We start from the raw sequence: 24,901 nt of genomic DNA, 5'->3' as shown, positions 1-24,901 counted from the left end.
GCTCAGGGCCTCATCCAACCGGGCCTTGAACGTCTCCAGGGATGGAGCATCCACCACCTCTCTGGGCAACCTGTTCCAGTGTTCTACAACTCTCATGGTAAAAAATTTTTTCCTAATATCCAACCTGAATCTACCTCCCTCTATTTTAAAACCATTACCCCTTGTCCTATCACAACTGGCCCTCCTGAACAGCCTCTCCCCATCTTTCTTGTAGGCCCCCTTGAGGTACTGGAAGACCGCTATAAGGTCACCCCGGAGCCTCCTCTTCTCCAGGCTGAACAGCCCCAACTCTTTCAGCCTGTCCTCATAGGAAAGGTGCTCCAGCCCTCTTATCATCTTCGTGGCTCTCCTCTGGACCCTCTCCAACTGGTCCATGTCCTTCTTATGTTGGGGACTCCAGAACTGGACGCAATACTCCAAGTGAGGTCTCACGAGGGCAGAGTAGAGGGGGAGAATCACCTCCCTTGACCTGCTGGCCACGCTCCTCTTAATGCAGCCCAGGATGCGGTTGGCCTTCTGGGCCACAGAGCACATTGCCGGCTCATATTGAGCTTCTCGTCCACCAGTACTCCCAAGTCCTTCTCCTCAGGGCTGCTCACAATCCATTCTCCGCCCAGTCTGTATTTGTGCCTGGGATTGCCATGACCCAGATGTAGGACCTTGCACTTGGCCTGGTTAAACTTCATGAGGTTGGTACGGGCCCACCTCTCCAGCCTGTCAAGGTCCTGTTTAGCCTGGAGAAGAGGAGGCTGAGGGGAGACCTGATTACAGCCTGCAAATACTTGAGAAAAGACGGTGGGGAGGTGGGTAAGGGCTCTTTACATTAGTGTTGGGTGATAGAACAAGAGGAAATGGGTATAAGCTTAGTCAGGGGAGATTCAGGTTGGATGTTAGGGAGTATTTCTTCTCTGAAAGGGTTGTCAGCCACTGGAATAGGCTGCCCAGGGAGCAGCCTATGGATGTGTTTAAGAATAGGGTGGATGATCTACTTGAGGATATGGTTTAATGGGGATTAGGGATGGTTGGACTCGATGATCTCTAAGGTCTTTTCCAACCTAGAAATCTATGAATCTATGAATCTATGATAAGATGCATAGTGATTTTTTAGGAATAAGGTTCATAAAAGCAAGTGGGATTCATAGTTTAGTGTAGATTCACTTCCTTTCTTCTGCATAACAGAATGATAGCATTGGGAGGAACTGAATATGTATGGTAAAAACTATTTAAGAAGTGTGGCCATGGCAATTAGGATCCTCTTGCCTGTAAGTCTACTGTGGGAAGCTAAGGACCAGTCAAATTTTTCTCTGGAAATACAGAATCACAGAATGGTTGAGGTTGGAAGGGACCACTGGAGATCATCTTGTCCAGCCCCCTTGTCAAGCAGGGCCACCTAGAGCCAGTTGTGCAAGACCATGTCCAGACAGCTTCTGTGTATCTCTAAGAATGGAGATTCCACAACCTCTTTGGGCAACCTTAACCTAATTCAAACTTAGATTTCAGTTTCTTAAGCAGATCTTTGTGGGCTTCTGGGTGTATAAACATGAAAGCCAAACATTTGTACCATGTTGTATTCAAGGAAAGAGACGTTTTTAGCAATGCACACCCTAGCTGATTTGTGAGGGAGTCGAGCTCATTTTAGTCTTCAACTCATTACAATTGCACTCAGATCATTGCTGTCAGCATTGACTGATACTTCTTGTCCCTTAGCAAAGCTCAGTTTGGTTGAAGATGCAAAGCATTTTTAATAAAACATAGTACTTCCAGTTCAGTACTACCAGTTCAGGCAAGGAGTCTTCATAGGTAACATTAATTCACTTAATATCTTGAAATATCCCCTATCTAGCTTTAAACTCAAATTTCAGTCATCTCATTGATATGGTCCATATTGTAAAGCATATGTTAGATCTTTTGTCATGAAAACTGCTTGATGAGCATTAACTGACCCAAGTCTGTGTGTTCATCACCTGATCATCAATCCTGCTGTATCTTTGCTGCAAGTATTCTTTGACTTGAACTGCAAAAGATTTGTGCTGTCTTCTACAGAAATCCCCTAAAAATGAAAGTTTATGTCCTCAAAGTCCTTCTTAGTTCTTACTGAATTCTGAATATTTAGATGTTTTATATAAACAAAATCCCTAATAAATTGAAGTGTATGCTTCTAAGCCTTACAAGAAACATTTAAATCCTGGTGTTGCACAATTAATTTGAGAATTTTAGATACTCAGTCCTATATTCATTTCTGTGATATTATTCCGAAATGAGACAAAGTATGTCAGCATGAAATGCCTTAGCTTTAAACAAGAAAATTTTCCTTTTCCAAGCTGGTTATAAAAAACATGGAAATGCAGAAGCACAGTGTGGGATACACAGCTTCTAAAATTTCTTCATTTGGAGAATCCTGAAAGCTTTTTGTTTGGTTGTTTGTTTTTTTTTTTTTGGTTATTATTTCAAAATGTTTGAATATGTGAGGTAATATTTCTTTGCATTGATATATACAGAAGTTTGGCTTGGCTCCAGATCAGGGCAACAATGGTGGGCTAAACACATAGAAGTTTATGAGGGAGGAGAGACATATTTTTTCTCAACCAGCCAGCTTGGTTAGTAATGAAAACAGCAGAATAGAGATGGGTGAGGAAAAGATAAAGGAAGCAGTTAATATGTGTGAGGAGATTTGACTTTTTTTTTTTTTTTTTTTAAGAAGAGAATAAATTTGATTCATCGTTCATGGAAATTGCACTTGTAACACACCAATCAATGAAGATCAAATGAAGAATAACGAAGTGTCCTGAAAAATGTAGAAGTGAAGTGAACGCAATAGGGAAAAAATATTAATAATTTCACATATAGTTTTATTTCCTTTTAGAAATTATTGACTGAACATCTACTTGGAAAGCAGAGTGCAGTATCATCAAAGACGTTTCTAAGATTGTCTCATTTTTAATTGTCCTTTTTTTTTTTTTTCAGAGGGGGAACTGATCCAGTCAATTGTAACTGAGTTTTAAGAGAGCTTTACATGTCTAACATCATTGTTTTTGATTTTCAAGTGATAATCCGTGCATGTGCTCACAAAGTGAGAGAATATAAACAATGCCTAATGCTTGAAACTGAAGTAATTCTTTCTTTGCAGAATTCTATTCATCTCTGTTTCTTACATGTGCCCATTTTCTGTTCTACAATCCCTTTTGATGATGTAACTGCAGGTATATTAATTTTTTCAAAATACTTGAAGGCCATTTTATGATTCCACAGCAATTTCATCAATTGAGGACTCTTCTTCAGTTTTTAAATTTTGAACTACATACAGTACGTAGCCTTCCTCAGACTGTATGATCTGGACAGTCAGTAGCTCAGATACCTGAGAAAGCATCTTCCACCACCCCTGCTCCCTCTATATGGATGTCACAAATGCTGCCTCTCTCCAATGCTCCGCGTTGGGTAGGACCAGGGGCTGGGTCATTCTCTTGTCTCTTCATAGCTCTGAGAATCCTAATGACCATACTGCTGGCAACAGGCACTCAGGAGACAAAAAGTGTGTATCTGTCCTGATAATGCAGCTGGCTCCTTCTTCTCCCTTTTTTTTTGTCCCTGAACTGCGTTTTGGTGTCTGTATTAAGCTGGCTATTCAGAAGTGACAGAATTCACCTGGGAGATGGGGTGGACTTCGGTGTTTGCCAGACTGCTTCCTCAGAACTAGCTGAAGACACCACACTCTCTAATCGTAAGACTTACTGGCATCTGAGTCCCCTGATAAAAGCCTCTTGTGTTCTATGGTCCCACAGCAGTGCGTGCATTTGACTTCTCATGCTACACAGAAGTGCCTGGAAACCTTCCTTATATACGATACACAGTATGCAAGTCACTGCCTTGTCCCTTGAACAGCTGCTGGTTTTGAGCCTGGACACTTTCTGCAGTCAGTGGTGGATACATGTAGAGGGATGTCAGTTCTTCAGCCTTTGCACCCCAAGGCTGTTCTCGTCACCTTATCTTGCTTTGTTTGGAGAGCACACAATTCTGATTTTCAGCTCAAGATCTTAATGTAGTAAGGAGCTAAAGTCCTAAATAGAAATTAAGAGTTTAAATATTTCCTGAATCTGATGTGACATATTTAAGGAGGCTGTAAAATTCCTCATGACCAGCTATTTCATTAGCTATATAATGGCATTGTAAAATCTTGTGGTTAGTTTATCATGCACACTAAATTTTCATAGTTCTTGTTCCAGTATATTTATAGTCAAATGTTCTTGAAATTACTGTTTAAAGATTATTGTTAGTGTGAGGCAGGCTCAATGCTGTGTCCTTTTTTTTTCTTTTTTTTTTTTTTTGTACCTGATAAACACATGGTGTGAACATCAAGACTGCTTTCTCATTTATATAGTAGGTAAGTACAAAGTGATTAGTTTACCTTCTTTCAAGAAGTAAATGATAAACTGTTTCAAGACATTTTGAGGGAAATAATGAGTATTTCCCGGTGGGTGATTAATTTTTTTTAAAGATAACTTTCACCTCCTCCCCAAATGACTAGAACATATAAATAACTGAACATTTTTAAAGCATTTTGTACTAGTCATTGAACTGGAAATATGCTGCTATTGGGGACTTACTATAACAGGGCTTTCTGCAAGCTAATCATGGAACAGGAGTTTGATATCTCAGTGAGTAGGAACCAAAGTGTAAATGGGGCATTGTCTCCTACTGGTATGAGTGTTTCATTGAATATGTTCTCTCTTGTATTTGAGGACAGTCTTGAATTTGGTTCCTATGGATATTTCTGTATTACTCTCTTCTCTTTTTCTTCTCTTCTCCTTTCTTTCACCTCTGCTATTTTTTTTCTTTCAACAAGCGAATCAGCAAACATATCTATATTTTTTTTGCACATAGTTGTGGCTTCACTTCTTTTGACTCCTAACACTACGTCTTCATGAGCAATTTTCATTTTGCCCCGTGAGATTAAGAACAGGTACAAAATACCCACATAGTGAAACTTACAGTAGGTGGATTCCCTAGAAGGGCTTATTTGCCTTAAACAACACCAAAAACAACTTTTTTTTTTTCTTCTGCATTGTCTTTTGCTCAAAACCCTAGGGAGAGAAGACATGAAAGACTGATGTCTGTTTTTGTTCATCATACTGTGGGAAGTGCGCTTTGCTTCTGTGCTTGCTTTCCAACTTTGGGTACGCAGGGCATTTGGGAACAGTGTTAATATATACAATGCTAGGCTGGCCTTACAAACCTTGATTTTTCTACCTCCTGGAGATGTCGGTTGATTTCCCTACAGTTAGCCCTTTCATTGTGAGTCAGTTGGTACCAATCCTGTTCACTTTTGAGTACATCTGAATGTTAAAAGCATGAAACTTGATAATAAATAAATAAACCACATTTCCAGTTTTGATCTCAGTAGTAGTACCCTCATTGGATGATCTGGTACATTTTCAGAGACTGAAGTAATGATCACAATTCAATTTGAAACTGTATATGTAATTCAATTTGTGTAAACTTTTTTGAGTAGTGTTTTGTTAGTAGGCAAGATACTGTAGAGTGCTGCCTAGTGATGTTTTCTGTGCTAAAAATGCTGGTTTTAACTTGCCATGAAATATAACATTTATTTCTCGTCAGGCCAAACCATCTATAAAATCTCTTTATTCCTTTAAGAATACAAACACAGAGGGGTATGGTATTGCTTTGGATCCTTGTGGAAAATATGAACAGTATATGCATGTTTTTTAAGAGTGAGCAGAGAAGCAGTTTGTGGGTTCTAGCCTTGCCTTGTGGCACTGGGATGTTTACGTGTATTGGTCTTCCACTTCACTGCTCTAATGTCTCTTGCTTGTTTTGACTGTAATCTTTTGGTGTAGGTAGTGTGTAGCTTAGAGGGAGTCTGTTGTCACCTAGTACTGAGTTTGTGCCCAGAGGCACTGACTTAAGTGTGCCTAATGTGTGAAATAGGATGAAAGAGATTCTACAATGGTGTACGAAAATAATGTAGTAGTGTGAATGCAGTGCATACATTCTGTAATGTAGTTTATGTGTCTTTAAAGAAGACGGTGTGAGATAGGTGGTGACTGGAGAAATTTTTGATTCTGAATGTTTTTCTTTGTTAAATAATAAAAAACTCAAGTGTAATGTTTGGTTCAACTTTGGCTCTGTTAGAACTCCTTACCTGACCTGAGGAGAAAGCGTACATGTAAAGGAGATCTTATTTGATGTAGTGATAGTAACAGACCTTCACTGTCTTTTAAAAGCAGTCTGAGGTATTGAGAATGTTTGGGGGGCCAGAAATCTACATACATTTCCTTCCCTGGGAATCAATGGGAGTAAAATGTCCACTTAAATTGTTCATGTGATGTCCACTTAAATTACATAGGTGAAAACTTAAAACCATCAGGAATTTTAAACTCAAAATTACTGTTTATATTACTATAAGCATAAAACATCTTGTTGGCAAATAAACACTACCTTCTGAAAGTGATGATAATTTAAAAAATGTCACCTTTTTCCACAACTGAATTCCAGCCATGGGAAGTTCTTGGGGAGCAAACATACATATGTATTATGTGATTTTTGCGTGGAAATAAAAGGAGAAAGGATATACGACACTTTTCATAAGCATGATTTAAGTATTACTTACACAAACGTAACTTTCACATTTGTGTTTCAGGAAAACCAGATGCCTCTACTGAGACTCTTCTGGATCAGGAATGTGTAAACCCCATGAGTTTCTCAAGCCAGCTAGAAGACTCTGGATGTGATGTCTCTAATGACTATGCATTCGATTCTTTAGGCATAGCTTCTGATTTTCACCTATCTGAGCGTAATGCCAACACTTCTAAATGTTGGTTGGAAAGAGCTCCTCCATTGAATCTTTGCTGTTCTAGCAAGGAGGAACCTCTGACAGCTCCAGTGCAGTTTTTGCAAAATCTGCTTGAAATAAGAAAACTGTCAGAAGGAGGAATTCTTCAAGCAGACTTCACAGAGCTTGAGAATGATTCTTTCACTGTGTGCAATTCAGTGTCTCAGTTGCTCGATGGACTGACTGTTTTTTACAAGAGTCCTAAATTTCCAGTTTCGAATTTTCTTACTGAAGCGGTTTGTGTTTTGATCAGTTTAATAACTGATACTAAATTATCTAATCATGTTTTGAAGAAGTGTTTCAAGAAGCTGGAAGAGTTTAAGAAAAATCTTATTCAGATTATTTTAAGAAACAGCAGCGTGAATAGGGTAAGTTTAAAACATCTTTCATCTTTCCCGCACTATTTCAGTATACTGTAATATTCTCCTGTTTTGATACACTTTTAAAAATATTAGTTTGTCTTATTATATTTTGAAGAGTACTTCTCAGAGATTTTTGTGATAATTTTTTTTTATGTGTGTGATGTGGACAAAAAATGCTCTAAAGTATTTGAAAAAGTTCTTGCCTATGCATACAAGTTCTTCTAGTCCATTCCAGAGTATAGGTCTTCTAAAAACTGTTAAAAGGGAGATTAAAACAACTTTATAGAAAATATGAGAGAAACACATTGTTTCTCTTGCTATATGAAGGTGTAGTGTAGATATTCACAAAGTAATGACTATACAATTTTTTTAATTCTTTCTTGTGCACCTAGATTAAATACATTGGTTTGCTTCAGATCTCTCTTACTCTCCAAACATTTGCAAATTCGTGTCTTAAAAATAAATCAGCAAATGAGTAAAGAATTTAGAAATAGCATGTCCCTGGCACAAACAGCAAATAGTTCTGAGCTGCGTTTTGTCTGTATTCATCATTTTGCATTGTTCTATGCATCATCTTGTTAGTTTCCTCATTCAACTGAAATATCCCTAGTCTGTCTTTACAAGACTTCCCATAAGTAATGAATTCTATTGTCTGTTTTAGGATTTTTAGTTTTCATTCTGTCTCTTGGAGTAACTTGGGAGAGACATGATGGTGGAATTGTTTGAGGCTTAGACATATCAGTTTAGTGTCCACATGTATATGACTATACTACCGTTATAGTAAGTGAAGGTCGTATCCCTGTAATCCACGGAGCCTAAAGAATGCTGACCAGGTACTAGGTCTCTGTTTTAGAATGATCTTTAAGACATCTGCTACACCTGTAGACAGATGCACCCATTTGTTTTAATTTAAAATGAATCCTGTTTACTGTGTATTAAGTATTTACCCCAGAATGTAAATATCAAACAAATATTATTATCAAGCTGATATGCCCGTATTTTGGTTAGAAAGCATTCAGAAGGAAATATTCATATACTGAAGCTTTCCCAGGACTAGAGCCTTGTGTCTCTAATACCAGAGTGCTTTCTATTTCAAGTTCGCCATGGTGTGATACTTAGTTTTTAATTAGAGGTGTCCCTGGTCAGTGTTTTGAAAGGATATGAGCTTAGATAGTATTTATATGGTATCAGGAATAGAGTCATGAAAGTATGACTCATTTTATTTTATTTTATTTTATTTTATTTTATTTTATTTTATTTTATTTTATTTTATTTTATTTTATTATTATTATTATTTATTTTATTTTATTTATTTTATTTTATTTTATTTTATTTTATTTTATTTTGTATGTGATTACGGGATACGGAACAAAGAACTTGAGCAGGCATTCATTAAGGACTTCTTCATAGTTGATGATGTCCAGTGTTTCCACCTGTTCCTCTCCTCTACCTGAATGGGAAGTTAATAATTAATTAAAATAATGCTAATTACAGGAGAGCAACCAAGAGGTTATCCAGAGAGAGATTACTGTTGATTGGAGGAACCTGGCAAAGCTTAAGTAAGAGGTGTCACATCTTAAATGAGAGAAAATATCCTGATAGATCAGGGATGTTTCAAGTCTGCAAACTGCTTTTATAATTCATTTGAGAAGGGTGAAGTATGTCCACATAATTTGCAAGGCACATCTTTTCTCTGAGTAACTCCACTGAAACAGATGGCTTTTTATGAGATGTTTTATATCTTGCTTCCACCAAAATTTTGACTTAACTGTCATTCCTATCGGCAACCATTCAATCAGACCGATTCGAAGAGTTCAAAAATTGTATAAACCAATTATTAAGGGATAATTGTGGTAGTTTCCAGATTTCTAGGGAAAAAATGTAGTAATTGCAATGTTTATAAAGATTTATTGAAAAATCCTTTTTAGAGGTTTGGTTTTCTTTAAAATGAGTTGAATATGAAAATGAATATGTAGAATTCAGAATTAGTAGTTGAAGTTGTATAACTAATTCTTAATGTGCTGTGTACTAGATATCTCCCCGGGACACTTTATGCTTCAGTTTAATCATCACTGTTTACTCAAGTAGTGATTGAAATATCAAGATTATAGGTTTAAAATAAAATTACCATTAATTACAAGGCTGTCATCCAAAAAGAGTGACGAACTGCATGCATTTTGGTTCCAGGAGGATGCTTAAATCCCTCCAGTATAAAAACATTAGGAATTTTGTTGTATCTAACCTTACTAACTGTCAAAAAGCATTTCTACAGACTGCCACCAATGCAGCTCTAGTATTTGACACAACTTTCCCTTTGCCATCCTCACCTATAAAACTGTCAGGAGCTGTCAAGGAAGACAAAGGGCTTTGAGAAATACCTTCAAAAAGTGAACAAAGAGAGAAATGGCTGTGGATTGCACTTAATGCCTCATCTTCAAAAGCAATCACAGCGTTTTGCAGAGCAAATGAAATAACTTAAAAAAGCTTTGAGAATTGGAAAAGAGATCATTATCTCTGCATTACAGGTAAAGGAAGAAAAACAGCAGCAGAATTACTTGCTGTAACTGTTGAGTCCTATTGTTTGAGATGTTTCTAATTATAAAGCACTGGAAGCTATAGGAACCAGCAAAGACATGCACTCAGAGCTTTTCTCTCTGGATTCAGTTGCCTAAAGCTGTGCTGTTTGGATAGAATTTTTGACCTGAAACTCCAAATTGAATGAGTATCAAAAGGAAAAAAAAAAATCTATCATTTAAGAGATGAGGTAAAATAAAAGGAAATATTACTTAAAATATAAAATCATTTAAATCAAAGAACTACAGATAAAAGTAACCTCTTGAATTTCCTTTTTAAATTTTTCTCCTCTCCCTCTATGTTTGGAGACCAGCTTGTAAGTCTGCACATAGCTGTCAGACTCACAATCTTTTGGAAGTAGCCTTCTGAAAATATTTGGAAGGAGCCTCAAGTCACAGCTGCTAAGGGTGAAGCATGAATGCTCTGAGGTTAAAGCATCTGCTCAAAGGCCTGGCTCTGCACCTTCTTCTACTGGCATGGTGTTGCATCCCTGTATGGCTGCCACAGAAAAGCTTCTGAGGATCCTGTGTCTAATTCTGGTACAGATGAGCTGTTGCTCTCAGGTAGCAAAATCTGTGATAGTCGCTGCTGATCTATGGAGCAAGCACTTTGCTTCTCACCAATTTTTGAGTCCTCAGCACTGAGACTTTCGGAGGTTTGTATGGGTGTGTTGCTGTTGGTGCATTGCCCTCTGGTGTGCAAATTGCTCTTTCCTGTTGAGTCACTCTGCTGTCCGCAGAGCCACTGTCCTATTTATGCAGGTTCTTTGCAGGTCCTGCTTTCAAGCAGACAGAATTGTATTATAAGAAAACTCTGCTTCAGTTTGTGGGGCTGCTGGCTCTACTTTTGAAATGGACTGTTCTCTATTACCTGGCAAAATATGGGAAAACATTTCCATGGAAAACTTCCATGGGAGCTATGGCATGTAATTACAGCTCCGGTGGAGTAGAAACTTTGTCTCTTCTTCAGAAAGGAAGCACAGGATTTTTTTCCTTAATCCTTTGGGGTTTGACAACAGCTGTCTCCATCCTCCTCCACAGGGCCGTAGTGAATGTGCATCTCTCCTGCTCCTAGATGCAACACTTGCTCACTGGCTCTGAGATGTACCTGTTCTGTTGAGGGTTGTCTCTGTTGTCCCTGTGTTGGAACAAGGGACTGTTTCTTCTGTATCAGGAGAATGCAACAGTTGGGAGGCACTGGGGATTCTCAACTCTGTGCTGTTCAGAATAGCATGTGTGTTTTTTAAGTTTCTGGTGAAAGTTTTGCACACCTCGTTGCAGTAGGGCACTTCAGAGAGGACGCTAAATTCTTTTTACATGGGCAGCATCCTGGAGCCTGCCTCAAAGCCTTCTGTAGTGAGCTTGGGCTGGCAGTAGTTTCATACTATGTAGGTATAAGTATGTCCTTCCTTACAGATATATGGAAGAAATTTTTTACAATGAGGGTGGTGAAACACTGGAACATGTTGCCCAGAGAAGTTGTGGCTGCCCCATCCCTGGAGGTGTTCAATGACAGATTGGATGAGACTTTGAGCAACCTGATCTAGTGGAAGGTGTCCCTGTCCATGACAGGGAGGTTGGAACTAGATGATCTTTGAGGTCCCTTCCAACCTGAACCATTCTATGTTTTTATAATTCATAGTATTCAGGATTAGCTTTAGAAGTCAAATCCCTGTAACAGAAATTAAGTTACTTCATACATGTCTTATTTACATCTCTTGTATGTACAGCTGTGTAAAACTTTAAAACAATTATTGTTAAGGAATTCAGAGTCTTATTTGTTACTTTGGAGACAGAAGAACACCACTTTTACATCTGGCTTCTTTCAGTGCAGCTCAGCTGTATTCAAAGCTGTCATGACCAAACACAGTCACAGGGTGCTCCATTACCTAGGATTTATGTGATGTGATCCCTAGTGCTGTCACACTAGTTTATCAACGTTGTTGACAGAAGTTCAGTGCACTGGTTGTATTTCTTTTAGGTGCAGCTGATGCTGTAATTTGGAGCATGGCTAATGCATCCACTATGTGCCAGAAGATCCTGGCCTTCACCCTGGGTTCTATATAGAGACCTGCATCTGTTTCTTGGACCTCTTGTTTAAAGGAGTTAATCAAACCACTAAAATAGAAGACAATGGTACATTGCCCTCAGGATTCTACCGTAAAGTTAAGCTGTGTAGGGTTCTCAGAAGAGACTGCTTTCTGGTGCCTTGTTCCTATTCAACAGGTTATGTGCTGTTTCCTTCTTATATTTGTAACTCTTGTCCCCTTTGGAAGTTGGCTACCTCATCTTTAGGGTAGTTGTTTTGAAGTTGTTTTGTGGTTACAGTATCTGAATGGATACTGAGATAAGAACATAGTCTCTAGGAACTTTTCTTATCCTATTTGAGACTTTACTGCCTGTTTTCATTTTTCTCTCTCATGTTCCATCTAAAAGTATGTAGAATTTTGCAAGTGCTCAAATATTACTGTTGATATATTTTGCAGAAAAGCAAATGCAAGAATTCTGAGTAGTAGTTTAATGCCTTTACCAGATGTTTGTGTGAGAAAGGGTTCACAAATTTTTCATGAAAATAACAAGTTGAAGTAGGGTACAGTGAAAAGCAGAAAGAGAAGTGTTTGAATCTCATTGGAAATTATATAGTGAAATGTATGGAATTGTGCTTGTGCAATTGAAAAAGTACACGTTAATCAGAACTATGGTTTTGAATCTTATCTAGGATACAATTTTTATGATTCATTAATGACTGAAATTGCCTGGAAGAGAGGAATCATAAATTTATTCTGATGGTTTTAATACATGCAACAATATGTATTTAATACATGCTCCAACTGGTTGTGGGTGACAATAAATTCTCCCAGCTGTGTATAGTTTGCGATATCTTTTGTCAGCAACTGCCAGGACACTACTTAACTCATCAGTTTAAAAGACTTTTGCCTGTTCAGAAGCAGATAAGATTTAAAAATAGTTATTCATGTCACTGGTGGTTCCCAAGTATAAAACTAGTGGGCTTCAGTCTTCCTAAATTAATTGAGTCCCAAAGGGAACGTCATGGCTCTTGAGACATGGTGCATTTTCATCAGCCAAAGAATTTTGCTTGTCTAGCAGAAGAGCAGTTCATTCATATGAATACTAAAATGTGTTGCCAGGATTATATGGTCTAGTAAGAGTCAATGTTTGAATCTCTTGATTGTTGAATTAAATTTTCTCAGCAATCTGTTGTCCTATGTAGAGAGCTATTTAAGTCAAATGGTAATCAAAATCCATTGTCCTGTAAATCACTACAGTCTAAAGCAATCACCAAACTGACTGACTCTCATTTACTTCAGTAAAGTGTATCATAGGAGTAACTAGACAGGAATGAATGAAAGAAAATTTTGTCTGCCTCTTAGACTTTTGTTCGCCTTCCCTCCTCAGCCAGCCTCAGCTGATACACATCATGCACTAAAGCTGCAATTATTGAAGAGTTACAGGATGAAATTAGCAGGATTTTTATTTTTTTTTTACCATTAGGGCAAAAAAATTTTTTTTTCATGGTTTCCAACCTGCCTGTAATGCTGTTTTGTCAGGACCATCTCTTTTCCTAGTAGCTAATACTGTCATTGCCTGTTTTTATCCAAGTAATTAACTAGTATTCAGGGTATTACAGATTATTTCCACTAGGAGGAGAAAAAAGGGATGAAATAGGCCTTTTCTGTTCTCTTGATTTACAAATAGAATGTATAGGGGCCCTTAACACAATACAGAAAGTTCTTGGTTTTGTTGAATGTGGTAGGAAATACATATCAAAAGCTGTTTGTTTCTGTCCTCTGCCCCCAGTCTCTCTCCAGTGAATGCTTTCTGTCAAAGCTCTCTTAACTTCCTGTAGCATCGCATTAGCAGTCTCATTTTGCTTCTTTGTCATCTCTGTTATTTGCTGCTGAGACTGTGTGGAACAGTAACATCAAAGCCCATCCCTCACTCCTTCACTTATCATGCCTGTGTAAAAGCATTTGGATTCTATCTAGGCTGCCTTTTCTGTTACTCTAGCCATGTTATTGAAGAAAAGGACCTAAAATTGATGTATTTTTTTTTTTGTCTCAGGTGTACCGTAGCAGGTGGTCAATCAAAAGGATGATATGACCACCATAGCTCCATCACATCATTACTTATCCCAGCTCTTTAGTTCCATTCTGGTCACAGAGGGAGGACTGGGGCTGTTCGTGCTATAAGGATTGTCTGTCTCTTCACAGAAAAATTCAGTTTGTTGCTTTAAATAGAGATGGTGGCTTGTTTTTTTTTTTCTCTTGAAGGAAAATTACCTCTTACATCCTGTAGTTTTTGAAGGTGCCTGTATATCCCAAGGGGATTTTGGTAGTAGTCCTCAACTATTGCTTAAAATGTGCATGCATACTTTAATAATGAGAATCTCGGGATTTCTCTTTCTTTTTTGCCTGTTTAACTTTTCTCATAGCTTAAATTTGTCATGCTTCTCTAGGAAATATTTTTGTGTGTCCAAATAGGGTGTCTGTTTGTGTTAGAGCGATAGGATAGAAATGAAAAGTAAGCTCTGTAGACCCTGTTATCTACAGCCAGTTACAAAGACAGTTGAGTATTCCATGCCTAACTTCTTAGTGCTCAACTCCTGCAGTGAAATCCACAATGCTAAACAAGGTACCTCTGTTCTTCCTAGGTGTGCATGCCAGATACTTGACATCTTTAAGTGGTATTCAAAGTAGCTGACACATTGTAGGCAGAGGAAAGAAGAGTGAAGGATTGGGAAATAAATGTCTGAAATCCATTTTCGTTTGCAGGGACTGTCTGTAATTGTAGACAGTTAAATGAGACATTGATTTACATTCCTGAATTTCTTTAAGGATTACCAGCTCACTCTTTAGTTTAAAAACCTAAAAGCTAAAGAATACTTGTTTTCTGTAATTTATCCAGTGACTTTTTCTAAGCAGTCCTCAGATTAACATTTTGAATCCATAACTCTTCTGCTCTGACTGAGCTCACACTTGTTGCTTAGTGTCTTCTGCATTGTCGTGGTTTAGGCCGCTCCGGCAACTAAACTCCACGCAGCTGGTCTCCCACTCCAGTAAAATGGAGAGGAGAAAAATATAATAAAAGGACTGAGGGTTGAGACAAGAACAGAGGGAGCACCCACCAACCATGGTCCTGGGCAAAATAGACTCAGCTCTCTTAAAGCAAAACTATTTATTAACAGTTACTTAAAGAATAAAGACAAGCAAACCCAGTTACTTAAAAGGATAAAAAGAAAACAAGGCCAGATCTTAAAATCAACACCTCTCCACCCCCCCTTCCTTTTCTTCCCGGCTCTACCTCCTCCCCTCAGCGGCGCACGGGGGCAGGGAATGGGGGAGTGCAGGTCAGTTCATTCCATGCTGTTGCTGCTGCTTCTCCTAAAGGAGAAGGAGTCCTTACACCATTGTCCCTTGCTCCAGTGGATCCCCTACTCACAAGGAAAAATCCAAACACTTCTCCAGCGTGAGTCCTACCCACAGAATGCAATCCTTCCCCATCAGATTGCTCCGGTGCGGGCTTTACCACAGTCTCGGATTCTTAGGGAGTTGTTGCCACTTGCTCTGGTCTGGGTTGTCATACAGACTTTAGATGCGTAAATGCGCCTCAACCTGTGCCCATGATTCACAATAGTCTCAGGCTCAGGCATCTCCTCTGAACAAAACACCTCCCCATCGACGGGGATTGTCCCACGGACTCTAGATGCGTACCGTACTCAGGCTCTGGCATCTCTTCCCGATGTGGGTTTTCCACGGGCTGCGAGTGGGTCTCTGCTCCCCCGAGGACCGCCTTTAACTGCGAGGGGGAGCACTCACCATCTCATCGCTGGTTGCAAGGGGAAACTTAGCTCTGGGGCACCTCATCCCGTTCCATCTTCACTGACCTGGTGTCGGTGTGACTGTTTCTCTCAGATCTCAGTCCTCTCTGGGTGAACTCGGCCCGGTGGGCACCCTGGGAGCGGGGCTTTCCCCGAGTTCCCCAAGCGGCTCCGCCGTGGCCATCCTCAGCGGGTGGCACCGGCCCAGCCCGGGCCGCTGCCTGGCCGGGCGCTGGGAGCGGGGGCAGCGCCCCCCTCCCTTCTCCTCGCTCCTGGGCAAAGGCACACCTTTCCGGTTCCTTTGTCCCAACGTAAATAGGGCAATTCGCAGAGGTGCTGATTGGCTCAAGCCCTGAGGGGGATGGGAGTCCGGTTCTGATGGGCAGCTCCTGCCACCAGAACCTCCCCCCCCCATCAAACCATGACATGCATCCATTAAGATGGCTTGGCAACTCAGCATCAGCAGGCAGATGGGCAGTTCTGCACTCTAGGCTTCTGATCAGGACTGGTTAAGGAGGAATGAAGACTAATACAAATTTTAATCTCTCAGACAGGGAGGACTTTGTATCTAGAGCTGCTTCATCATAGGTAATAGAATACTTACAGTAGGTATTTAAAAAATGGGCAGCAGTAACATCAGAGTTGTCTGAGTGGCAGCTGTTGTGAATGCTGTTTAACTCAATTGATACGGTCTTCCTGTTGACAATATTTACTGAATCCAGCCTCTTGAATGAATTGGATATTTAGATGGCTAATTCATGAATCCCAAGAAGATGCAGACGTTCTTGATCTCTGCCAAGATAGCATTGCTTAAAGGAAATTTATTAGTGAAAATCTTGATGCCAGCAGGATCCCAAGTGTCTTCGCTAGTTAGCTGGATTTCTTTGTACATCACTTTCTTGTACTTAGTCTTCAGATGAACTGACTGACTTGGGTGTTTGCATGCCCTCAAGGAAAGCGTTACCTTTTCTGTAAAGGTGACTGAGGTGACGTGATATAAGCAAGATACCTGGTTGTAGTGTATGGAAATGGATATTGCCATTTTGAGGTAGACACTAAATTAAACATGACAGTGATTTGCAGCCCTGAATTCCTCCAAGGACATCCAGGTTGTGCTTAAGTTTTGGGTTGGAGATTTTTGTTTGTTTGTTGTTTGTGTTTGTTTTTTAAAAAAAAAAAACGACCACAGAAACACAACAGGGTCTGTTATATGTATTTTATCCAATCAACTAGGTGTTGTTGTTTTATATATATTATCCAACTCAAGGGAATGTAAGGTGCTCAAAATAGGAACGACAAGATAAGTCTTTATCTTATGAAACTGAGATAAAAAGTGAAATAAGTTTAAAATGACTTAGAAATTGTATTATTGTAACAGTATAATATCTAATATAGCATGAACTATGTTTGAAAGTGAAGGTTAAGAGAAAGTTACCAGGGTAGCAGTTTGTCTTGATAACATACAAAGCTTTATAACAAAGTTAAAAGAAAAGAATAATTAAAGATTTAGAGATAAATTATATAAAATGAAACATGAGTTTACCAGAGGTAAATTGTGGCAGAGCAACGTCAGAGCATTCTTTGGAAAATAAACCATGTTTACAGATGGGAGATTTGGTAGCTTTTATCTGTCTGGTGTTCAATACAGGCTCTTTAGGAAGGATAGGCAGAGAAGAGGAGGAGAGGTTGCCCTCTATGTCAAAGACCAGCTGGAGTGCATGGAGCTGCGCCTGGGGACAGATGAGGAGCCAACTGAGAGCTTATGGGTCAGGATTAAAAGGAGGGCAGGGACGGGGGACATAGTAGTGAGCATCTGCTACAGACCACCTGACCAGGAGGACCAAGTGGATGAGGCCCTCTACAGACAGATAGGAGCAGCCTGACCTTCACGAGCCCTTGTCCTCATGGGGGACTTCAACCACCCCGATATCTGTTGGAAGGACAACACAGCAGGGCATAGACAATCCAGGAGGTTCCTGGAACGTATGGATGATAACTTCCTTCTCCAAGTGGTAGAGGAACCAATGAGGAGAGGTGCTTTGCTGGACCTCGTTCTCATCAACAAAGAAGGGCTGGTGGGGAACATGACGCTCAAGGGCAGCCTTGGCTGCAGTGATCGTGAAGTGGTGGAATTCAACATTCTTAGGGAAGCAAGGAGGGTGCACAGCAGGCTCACTACCCTGGATTTCAGGAGAGCAGACGTCGGCCTCTTCAGGGATCTCCTTGGTAGAGTACAATGGGATGAAGCCCTGGGGGGAAGAGGGGCCCAAGAAAGCTGGTTAATATTCAAGGATCACCTCCTCCAAGCTCAGGAGCGGTGCATCCCAACAAAGAGAAAGTCAGGAGGCCTGCATGGATAAACAAGGAGCTCCTGGACCAACACAGACAGAAAAAGAAGGCCTACAGAGGTGGAAACAAGGACAGGTAGCTTGGGAAAAATACAGAGCAATTGTCCAAACAACCAGAGATAGGTTAGGAAAGCTAAAGCCCTGATAGAGTTAAATCTGGCCAGGGACATCAAGGGCAACAAGAAAAACTTCTATAGATATGTCACTGATAGAAAGAAATCTAGGGAAAATGTAGGCCCTCTCCGGAAGGAAACGAGGGACTTGACCACCCAGGATATGGAGAAGGCTGAGATTCTCAATGACTTCTTTGCCTCAGTCTTCACTGGTGAGAGCTCCAGCTGCACAGTCCAAGTCACAGAAGGCAAAGGCAGGGACTGGGAGAATGAAGAACCGCCCACTGTAGGAGAAGATCAGGTTTGAGACCATCTAAAGAACCTGAAGGTGGACAAGTCCATGGGATCTGATGAGGTGCATCCGCGGGTCCTGAGGGAACTGGCAGATGAAGTTGCAAAGCCACTATCCATCATATTTCAGAAGTCGTGGCAATCTGGTGAAGTTCCCACCAACTGGAAAAGGGGAAATATAGCCCCCATCTTTAAAAAGGGAAAAAAGGAAGACTCAGGGAACTACAGGCCAGTCAGTCTCACCTCCGTGCCTGGCAAGATCATGGAGCAGATCCTCCTGGCGACTATGCTAAGGCACATGGAAGATTAGGAGATGATTGGTGACAGCCAGCATGGCTTTACTAAGGGCAAATCCTGCCTAATTTGGTGACCTATGATGAGGTGACAGCATTGATGGATAAGGGAAGAGCAACTGACATCATCTACCTGGACTTGTCCAAAGCATTTGATGCTGTCCTGTCGCTCACCAGCCTGGGCTGCAGCACCAGGGACGCTGTTGCATCCTCCGCAGCCAGGAGGAAATGGCCTGCCTCTTGTGAGCAGGATAGGTACCTTGAGTTGAGTAGTAATTAGTAGTAGTTCATTATCTCAACTCAGTCCAGCTGGATAAGAATGATTAGTGCCATAATTCCCCCTTTTTGTTTTACCGTTTTTTGTTTTCACAAAGGCTTTATGGGTGAGCAGAGACCCGGCCCATTCATCCAACTTCAGCACGCTTCCCTCCGGCGAATACCACGTCGGGGCTTGCGGCTTTACCTTCTTCTCCGAAGGACTCTTGCTCGAGCTCCCGGCTCCGGCGCTGGCTCCGGCTCTTTTGGCTCGGGCTCCTTAGGCTCAGGCTCTCGGCTCGGCGAGGGAGTCGGGGCTTCCCAGGGCTTTCCAGGGTCTCATCGATGTATCACGTTGGGGTCACCAGTTGTCGCTCACCAGCCTGGGCTGCGGCACCAGGGACGCTGTTGCATCCTCCGCAGCCAGGAGGAAATGGCCTGCCTCTTGTGGGTAGGATAGGTACCTTGAGTTGAGTAGTAATTAGTAGTAGTTCATTATCTCAACTCAGTCCAGCTGGATAAGAATGATTAGTGCCATACTGTCCCACATGACATCCTTGTCTCTAAACTGGAAAGACATGGTTTTGATGGATGGACCACTCGGTGGATAAGGAATTGGCTGGATGGTCGCACTCAAAGAATTGTGGTCAATGGTTCAATGTCCAAGTGGAGGCCAGTGACGAGTGGTGTTCCTCAGAGGTCAGTACTGGGGCCAGTGCTATTTAACATCTTTGTTGGAGACATGGACAGTGGGATAGAGTGCACCCTCAGCAAGTTTGCAGATGACACCAAGTTGTGTGATGTTGTGGACAGGCTGGAGGGAAGGGATGCCATCCAGAGGGACCTTGATAGGCTTGAGAGGTGGGCCTGTGAGAACCTCATGAAGTTCAACAAACCCAGGTGCAAGGTCCTGCACCTGCGTTGGGGCAATCCCAAGCATAAGTACAGGCTGGACCGAGAATGGATTGAGAGCAGCCCTGAGGAAAACGATTTGGGAGTGCTGGTTGATGAGAAACTCAACATGAGCCGGCAATGTGCGCTTGCAGCCCAGAAAGCCAACTGTATCCTGGGCTGCATCCAAAGGAGCATGGCCAGCAGGTCAAGGGAGGTGATTTCTGCCCCTCTGCTCTCGTGACACCCCACCTGGAATACTGCATTCAGCTCTGGAGTCCCCAACACAAGAAGGACATGGAGCTGCTGGAACGAGTCCAGAGGAAGGTGTGAAGATGATCTGAGGGCTGGAGCACAACTCCTCTGAAGACAGGCTGAGAGAGTTGGGGCTGTTCAGCCTGAAGAAGAGAAGGCTCCAGGGTGATGTTATTGCAGCCTTCCAGTACTTAAAGGGGGCCTACAGGAAAGCTGGAGAGGGACTATTTCCAAGGGAATGTACTGACAGGACAAGGGGCAATGGCTTTAAACTGAAAGAGGGGAGATTTAGATTAGATCTAAGGAAGAAATTTTTCACTCAGGGGGTGGTGAGGCACTGGAACAGGTTGCCCAGAGAAGTTGTAGATGCCCCATCCCTGGAAGTGTTGAAGGCCAGGTTGGATGAGGCTTTGGGCAACCTGGTGTAGTGGAAGGTGTCCCTGCCCATGGCAGGGGAATTGGAACTAGATGATCTTTGAGATCCCTTCCAACCCTAACCATTCTATGATTCTATGATTCTGGAACTTATACTAGAAAAATAATAATGAAACTGAAAAAGATGTTCTTTAATGCTTTAACCTTTTGTAACTGGATAAGAAAACAGCTAGAGAAGTGGCGGCAAGTTGTGCTGTGTACTGGGTGTTTATACTTGACCGGAAGAGGGGAAAGGTTTGTGTATGTCAGTCGATCGGAGGACATACTATATAAGGGTAGTCCAGTCTCTGCAGATGCACTGGGTCTGGTCTGAGTCTGTCCTCCTTACTTCAGCAGTAACAGCATTCCCTTTGCAGGAAAGAAGAGGGTAGACACCTAGGAGATAGTCTGGAAAGTTTGCTTCTGCCAGAGAGCTTCGTGGTGTTAAGAAGCAGTAAGGGAGGCGGGGAATAGGAAGGTGGCTGCAAGTACATCTCTCCTTCACAGTGGTTTGTGTGGTCTCTCATCTCTCCCTCTCCTTGCTGATGTGACAGCAGCAGCCAACTTGGCTTAGTTTAGCCTGTGGACAGGAGCAAGCAGATGCACTAATTCCTGCCTGTTTCACTAGGGAACTGGTATTGGGTTGGATAAAAACATATATGGAGCCAGAGGCACCCTACTGATCAGTGAATCAAAGAGTGCCTCAGGCAGCTGTGAAGAAATAAACCTAAGAAAGATATTTTCAATCCATGAGTGGAAAAAATTGCGCCTTCACACTCCCAGTCTTCCAACCCTAACCATTCTGTGATTCCATGACATGGAAGCTTCATGATGAGCCAGGATGACTGGGAGGAGTTCATGTGGTGTACTTCTTTGGAGATCTTTCCTCCTCACTCCGCAAATTCAACGAAGTTTGTCTTAAGCCAGTAGGTTGCACATTTCTTTCAGTGAGTACCATGATACCTACTGCTGGCATTTCTGACTTTTCCAGCATCATTCACCAAAGTGTTCTTGTTTTCCAAATACTTAGTAGACTGACTGCAGGTTATTTGTTTTTCCTTCTCCATCCTCTTCATAGCATGCAGGTGCTATATTACAGTAATTCTTTCCCAGATATTGAAATATCTTGGTTAAATTTCTTTTTTTTTCTTTTTCTGAATATTTTCTTTAAAAAAAATGAAAAATTGTTCATCCCTTTTTCCATTTTACTTTTGTTTTTCTAAATAGTTTTGGAGCAGACAGTCGAACATGTTGCAAATAGACCTGCCTTTGTTATGTCACACTGTCAGAATGTTTTTCAGCTATAGCTCTACAAAAAAGTACCGAAATACTGTAATATAAAAGGCAGCTTGCAGCAGTGAAGCTAACTGATGGTCCTAGCAGAGAACATCAGGTTTAGAAGAGTGGAGAGAAGCATGAGCAAAATTATGAAGGGGTAAAGGTAGAGCAAGGGCTTGAGATGAGACTTGCAGAGCAAAGAATTGGAATAATATGAATCAAATCCCAAGATTTGAAGATAAGAGAAATAGTGCAGCATAAACAGGAGGAGAGATAAATGACAACCATTGAATTAACAAAGGAAAGAAAATAACAGTAGGATAAGAAAAGGGTACCAAGGCTCTCGGTATTAAAGTGAAACTTTTTTATTGAGTTGACATTGAGTTAGGAGTGGAAGTCAGGTTGGACTTAATGGGCAAAGGTGATGTGAATTCAAAGGTAAAAATACTGTTTTGTTTTTAACACCTCACAGTTTGAAGATACCTGTAGTAATTATTTGCCTTAGTCCTGTATTGCCAAGTATGCCAGTCGCTTGGGAAAGAGAGCTGTTACTTGGCATGAAAGCTGTTAACGGCTGAAACAGAAACTAAGGTGCAGTTTTTATAGTTACAGGGTGTAGTCAGTCACACAACTCATAAAGGAATTAAACTCACAGGTTTTGGATAACCGTTATTAACAAAAAGCATAACATATTCTGATAAATGAACTCTAAACAAATAATTCATAAGTAAAGATTTTTATCCTGGTTTCCTGGGGAAACAAGGCTCATAAGAGTGTGCTGTTTGTTTTGTTCATCAGTCTTTTCCTCTAGTAGTAAATTTGGAAACTGATTACCAGTTTGAAATCACTTGAAAGGAAGCGGAAGGTCAAAAATACCTTCCAATAGACTTTAAAATCAGTGGCTGGGTGGAGGAGAGACCAAATTGGTATGCTTGAGGCAATCGGCAAGCAGAACATTGACATTATATATTCATTTTGGTGTCAGCCAGATTGACAATCCGTACATCCTTCCCAGCTACTGGCACAACATTGCTCCCTCTTGCTCTGCATCCTGAGGAACACGGGAAGAGAGCAGAAACCAGGGTGTGGAGGAGGGTTGGGGACAGGTGATGCAGCTCCTGAGCAGTGAACCAGGCTCTGTTATTTTCTTGTTTCCGATCGTAAGTTTTTTACAATCTAATTGCATTGGGTTTGTGTGGTGGGTTTTTGGTAGCAAAATAGGGGCTACAGGGATGGCTCCCGTGAGAAGACGCTAGACACTTCCCTAGCTCCAAGTCAGACCCACCTCTGGCCAGGGCCAAGCTGATCTGTGCCTCTGTGAACGACATATTTGTGACGGGACAAAGAAACCTGCGCCGTGCGGGACCTGCGGTGGAGAGAGGGGGAAGGCACGGCCAGCTGTTTGCAATGGGCCGCTCCCCCCTCCCCTGCCTGGCGGGGGGGTGGCAGCCATGGCTTGGAGTGGCTGGGAGTGCTGCGAAGCTTCCCACTCCTGGAGCGCCCACTGGGTGGAATTCATCCTGCCGGGACCACTAGAGTCCATTGGGTCTGACACGGCTGCAGCAGAGAGAGGAGTGAGATGTGAGAGAAACAATGCTGCAGTTGCCAAGGTCAGGGAAGAGGGAAGGGGAGAAGGCACTCTAGGTGCCAGAGCTGAGATTCCGTGGGAAGCCCGTGCTGGAGCAGTCTGGTGAAGGAGGCTTTGAGCAACCTGATCTAGTGGAAGATGTCCCTGCCCATGGCAGAGGGTTGGAACTAGATGATCTTCAAGGTCCTTTCCAGCCCAAACCATTCTATGATTCTATAACTACACTCTGCGGAGAGATCTATGCTGCAGCAGTTTGTGAAGAATTGCAGCCTATGGGAAGGACTCACGTCGGAGAACTTTGTGGAGAGCTGTCTCCCATGGGAAGGGTCCCCACACTCAAGCAGAGAAAGAGTGTGAGGACTCCTCCCCCTGAGGAGGTAGGAGTGGCAGAAACAACGTGTGATGAACTGACCGCAATCCCCCTCCATTCCCATTTTTCCTGTGCTGCTGGCAGGTAGGAGGTGAGAAAATCGGGAGTGAAGTTAAGCCTGAGAAGAAGGGTGGGAGTGGGGGAAGGTGTTTTTAAGATTTGAGTTTTTTTCTCATGATCCGACTCTGATTTGATTGGTAACGCATTAAATTGATTTTTCCCCAAGTCGAGTCTGTTTTGCCTATGACAGTAATTGGTGAATGATCCCTCCCTGTCCTTGTCTCTTGAGCCTTTTGTTATATCTTCTCCCCATCCCACTGGGAGGGATAGTTGCCAGCTGGGCTAAACCATGACACTGATTTTTCTGACTGCTTTTACCTGAAAATCCCTGAAGAGCATAGGTTTATTTCATCTATACCATTAGGCAAGCCCAAGGGATTAAAAGATTTCTGTTCCTTTTTTTGTGTTTGATAGATTTGAGAGCTGAAGGTTTGCTTTTATCTTTAATGAAACTGCATGCTATTTGAACTATTATCAGTTTGAATGTTTCCAGAGTTTAATTAGCAATGCATGAGCATTGCTCTGAAGGTCTTCTGTTCACTATTTACAGATTTTTTGCGTATATGCTATAAATTTGTTCTGTATGCATTAAAGTTTTTGAGTGTTATTTTAACCTTAATTCTTTGTTGTCTCCTTATTTTCTTAAAATGTACTGAGAGATCCACCAAAGTAACAATACTAAATCCATACTCTAAATCCACCTCTAAATCAGTTAGCAGGTGAAATTATTCAGTGGCATCAGTACCTACATCTCAAGTACCATCATTGCAAAATCCCTGTTTATTTCCCTTAGTAGAGTCTCAGGCTTTAAATCTGAAGATCTCCTGTTATGTAGTCCTACAAAATTCCAACTAGAAAGTGGTAACTCTTGCCAAAACAGAAGAGGTACAGAAATTTTGTGAAAGATTCTATTTTAATTAAAACTCAGCTGCCAGCATTAATAATTATAAAAAAATAATATTTTTCATTGTTTCACTATCTGCCTAAAAATCTTGTAATCAAATAGAAGAGGGCTTAAAAAAACAACAATCATAATTGTCTGTAAATATATACATTTAGTGTGTTCTTTGGGAGAGGTAGCATTGAAAAACTACTCTGGATTGTCTAGTTCACTTGCTTGCCAA

At 41.3% G+C, this 24,901-nt stretch overlaps 1 protein-coding gene across 1 annotated transcript in view; it reads left to right on the top strand.

The window, feature by feature from the left end:
- MEI4 (meiotic double-stranded break formation protein 4) overlaps window positions 1-24,901 on the top strand; it is an 80,757-nt gene that overhangs the window by 13,738 nt on the left and 42,118 nt on the right. The window contains exon 4 of the mRNA XM_086631975.1: window positions 6,656-7,215. Coding sequence (XP_086488101.1) covers window positions 6,656-7,215 — 560 coding nt within the window. The remainder of the gene's footprint in view (window positions 1-6,655; window positions 7,216-24,901) is intronic.

This window comes from Tauraco erythrolophus, chromosome 2, assembly GCF_009769465.1.
Source record: "Tauraco erythrolophus isolate bTauEry1 chromosome 2, bTauEry1.pri, whole genome shotgun sequence".
NCBI lineage: Eukaryota > Metazoa > Chordata > Aves > Musophagiformes > Musophagidae > Tauraco > Tauraco erythrolophus.
Note: the sequence above shows the minus strand (reverse complement) of the source record. Positions and strands in the feature narration are given on the sequence as shown.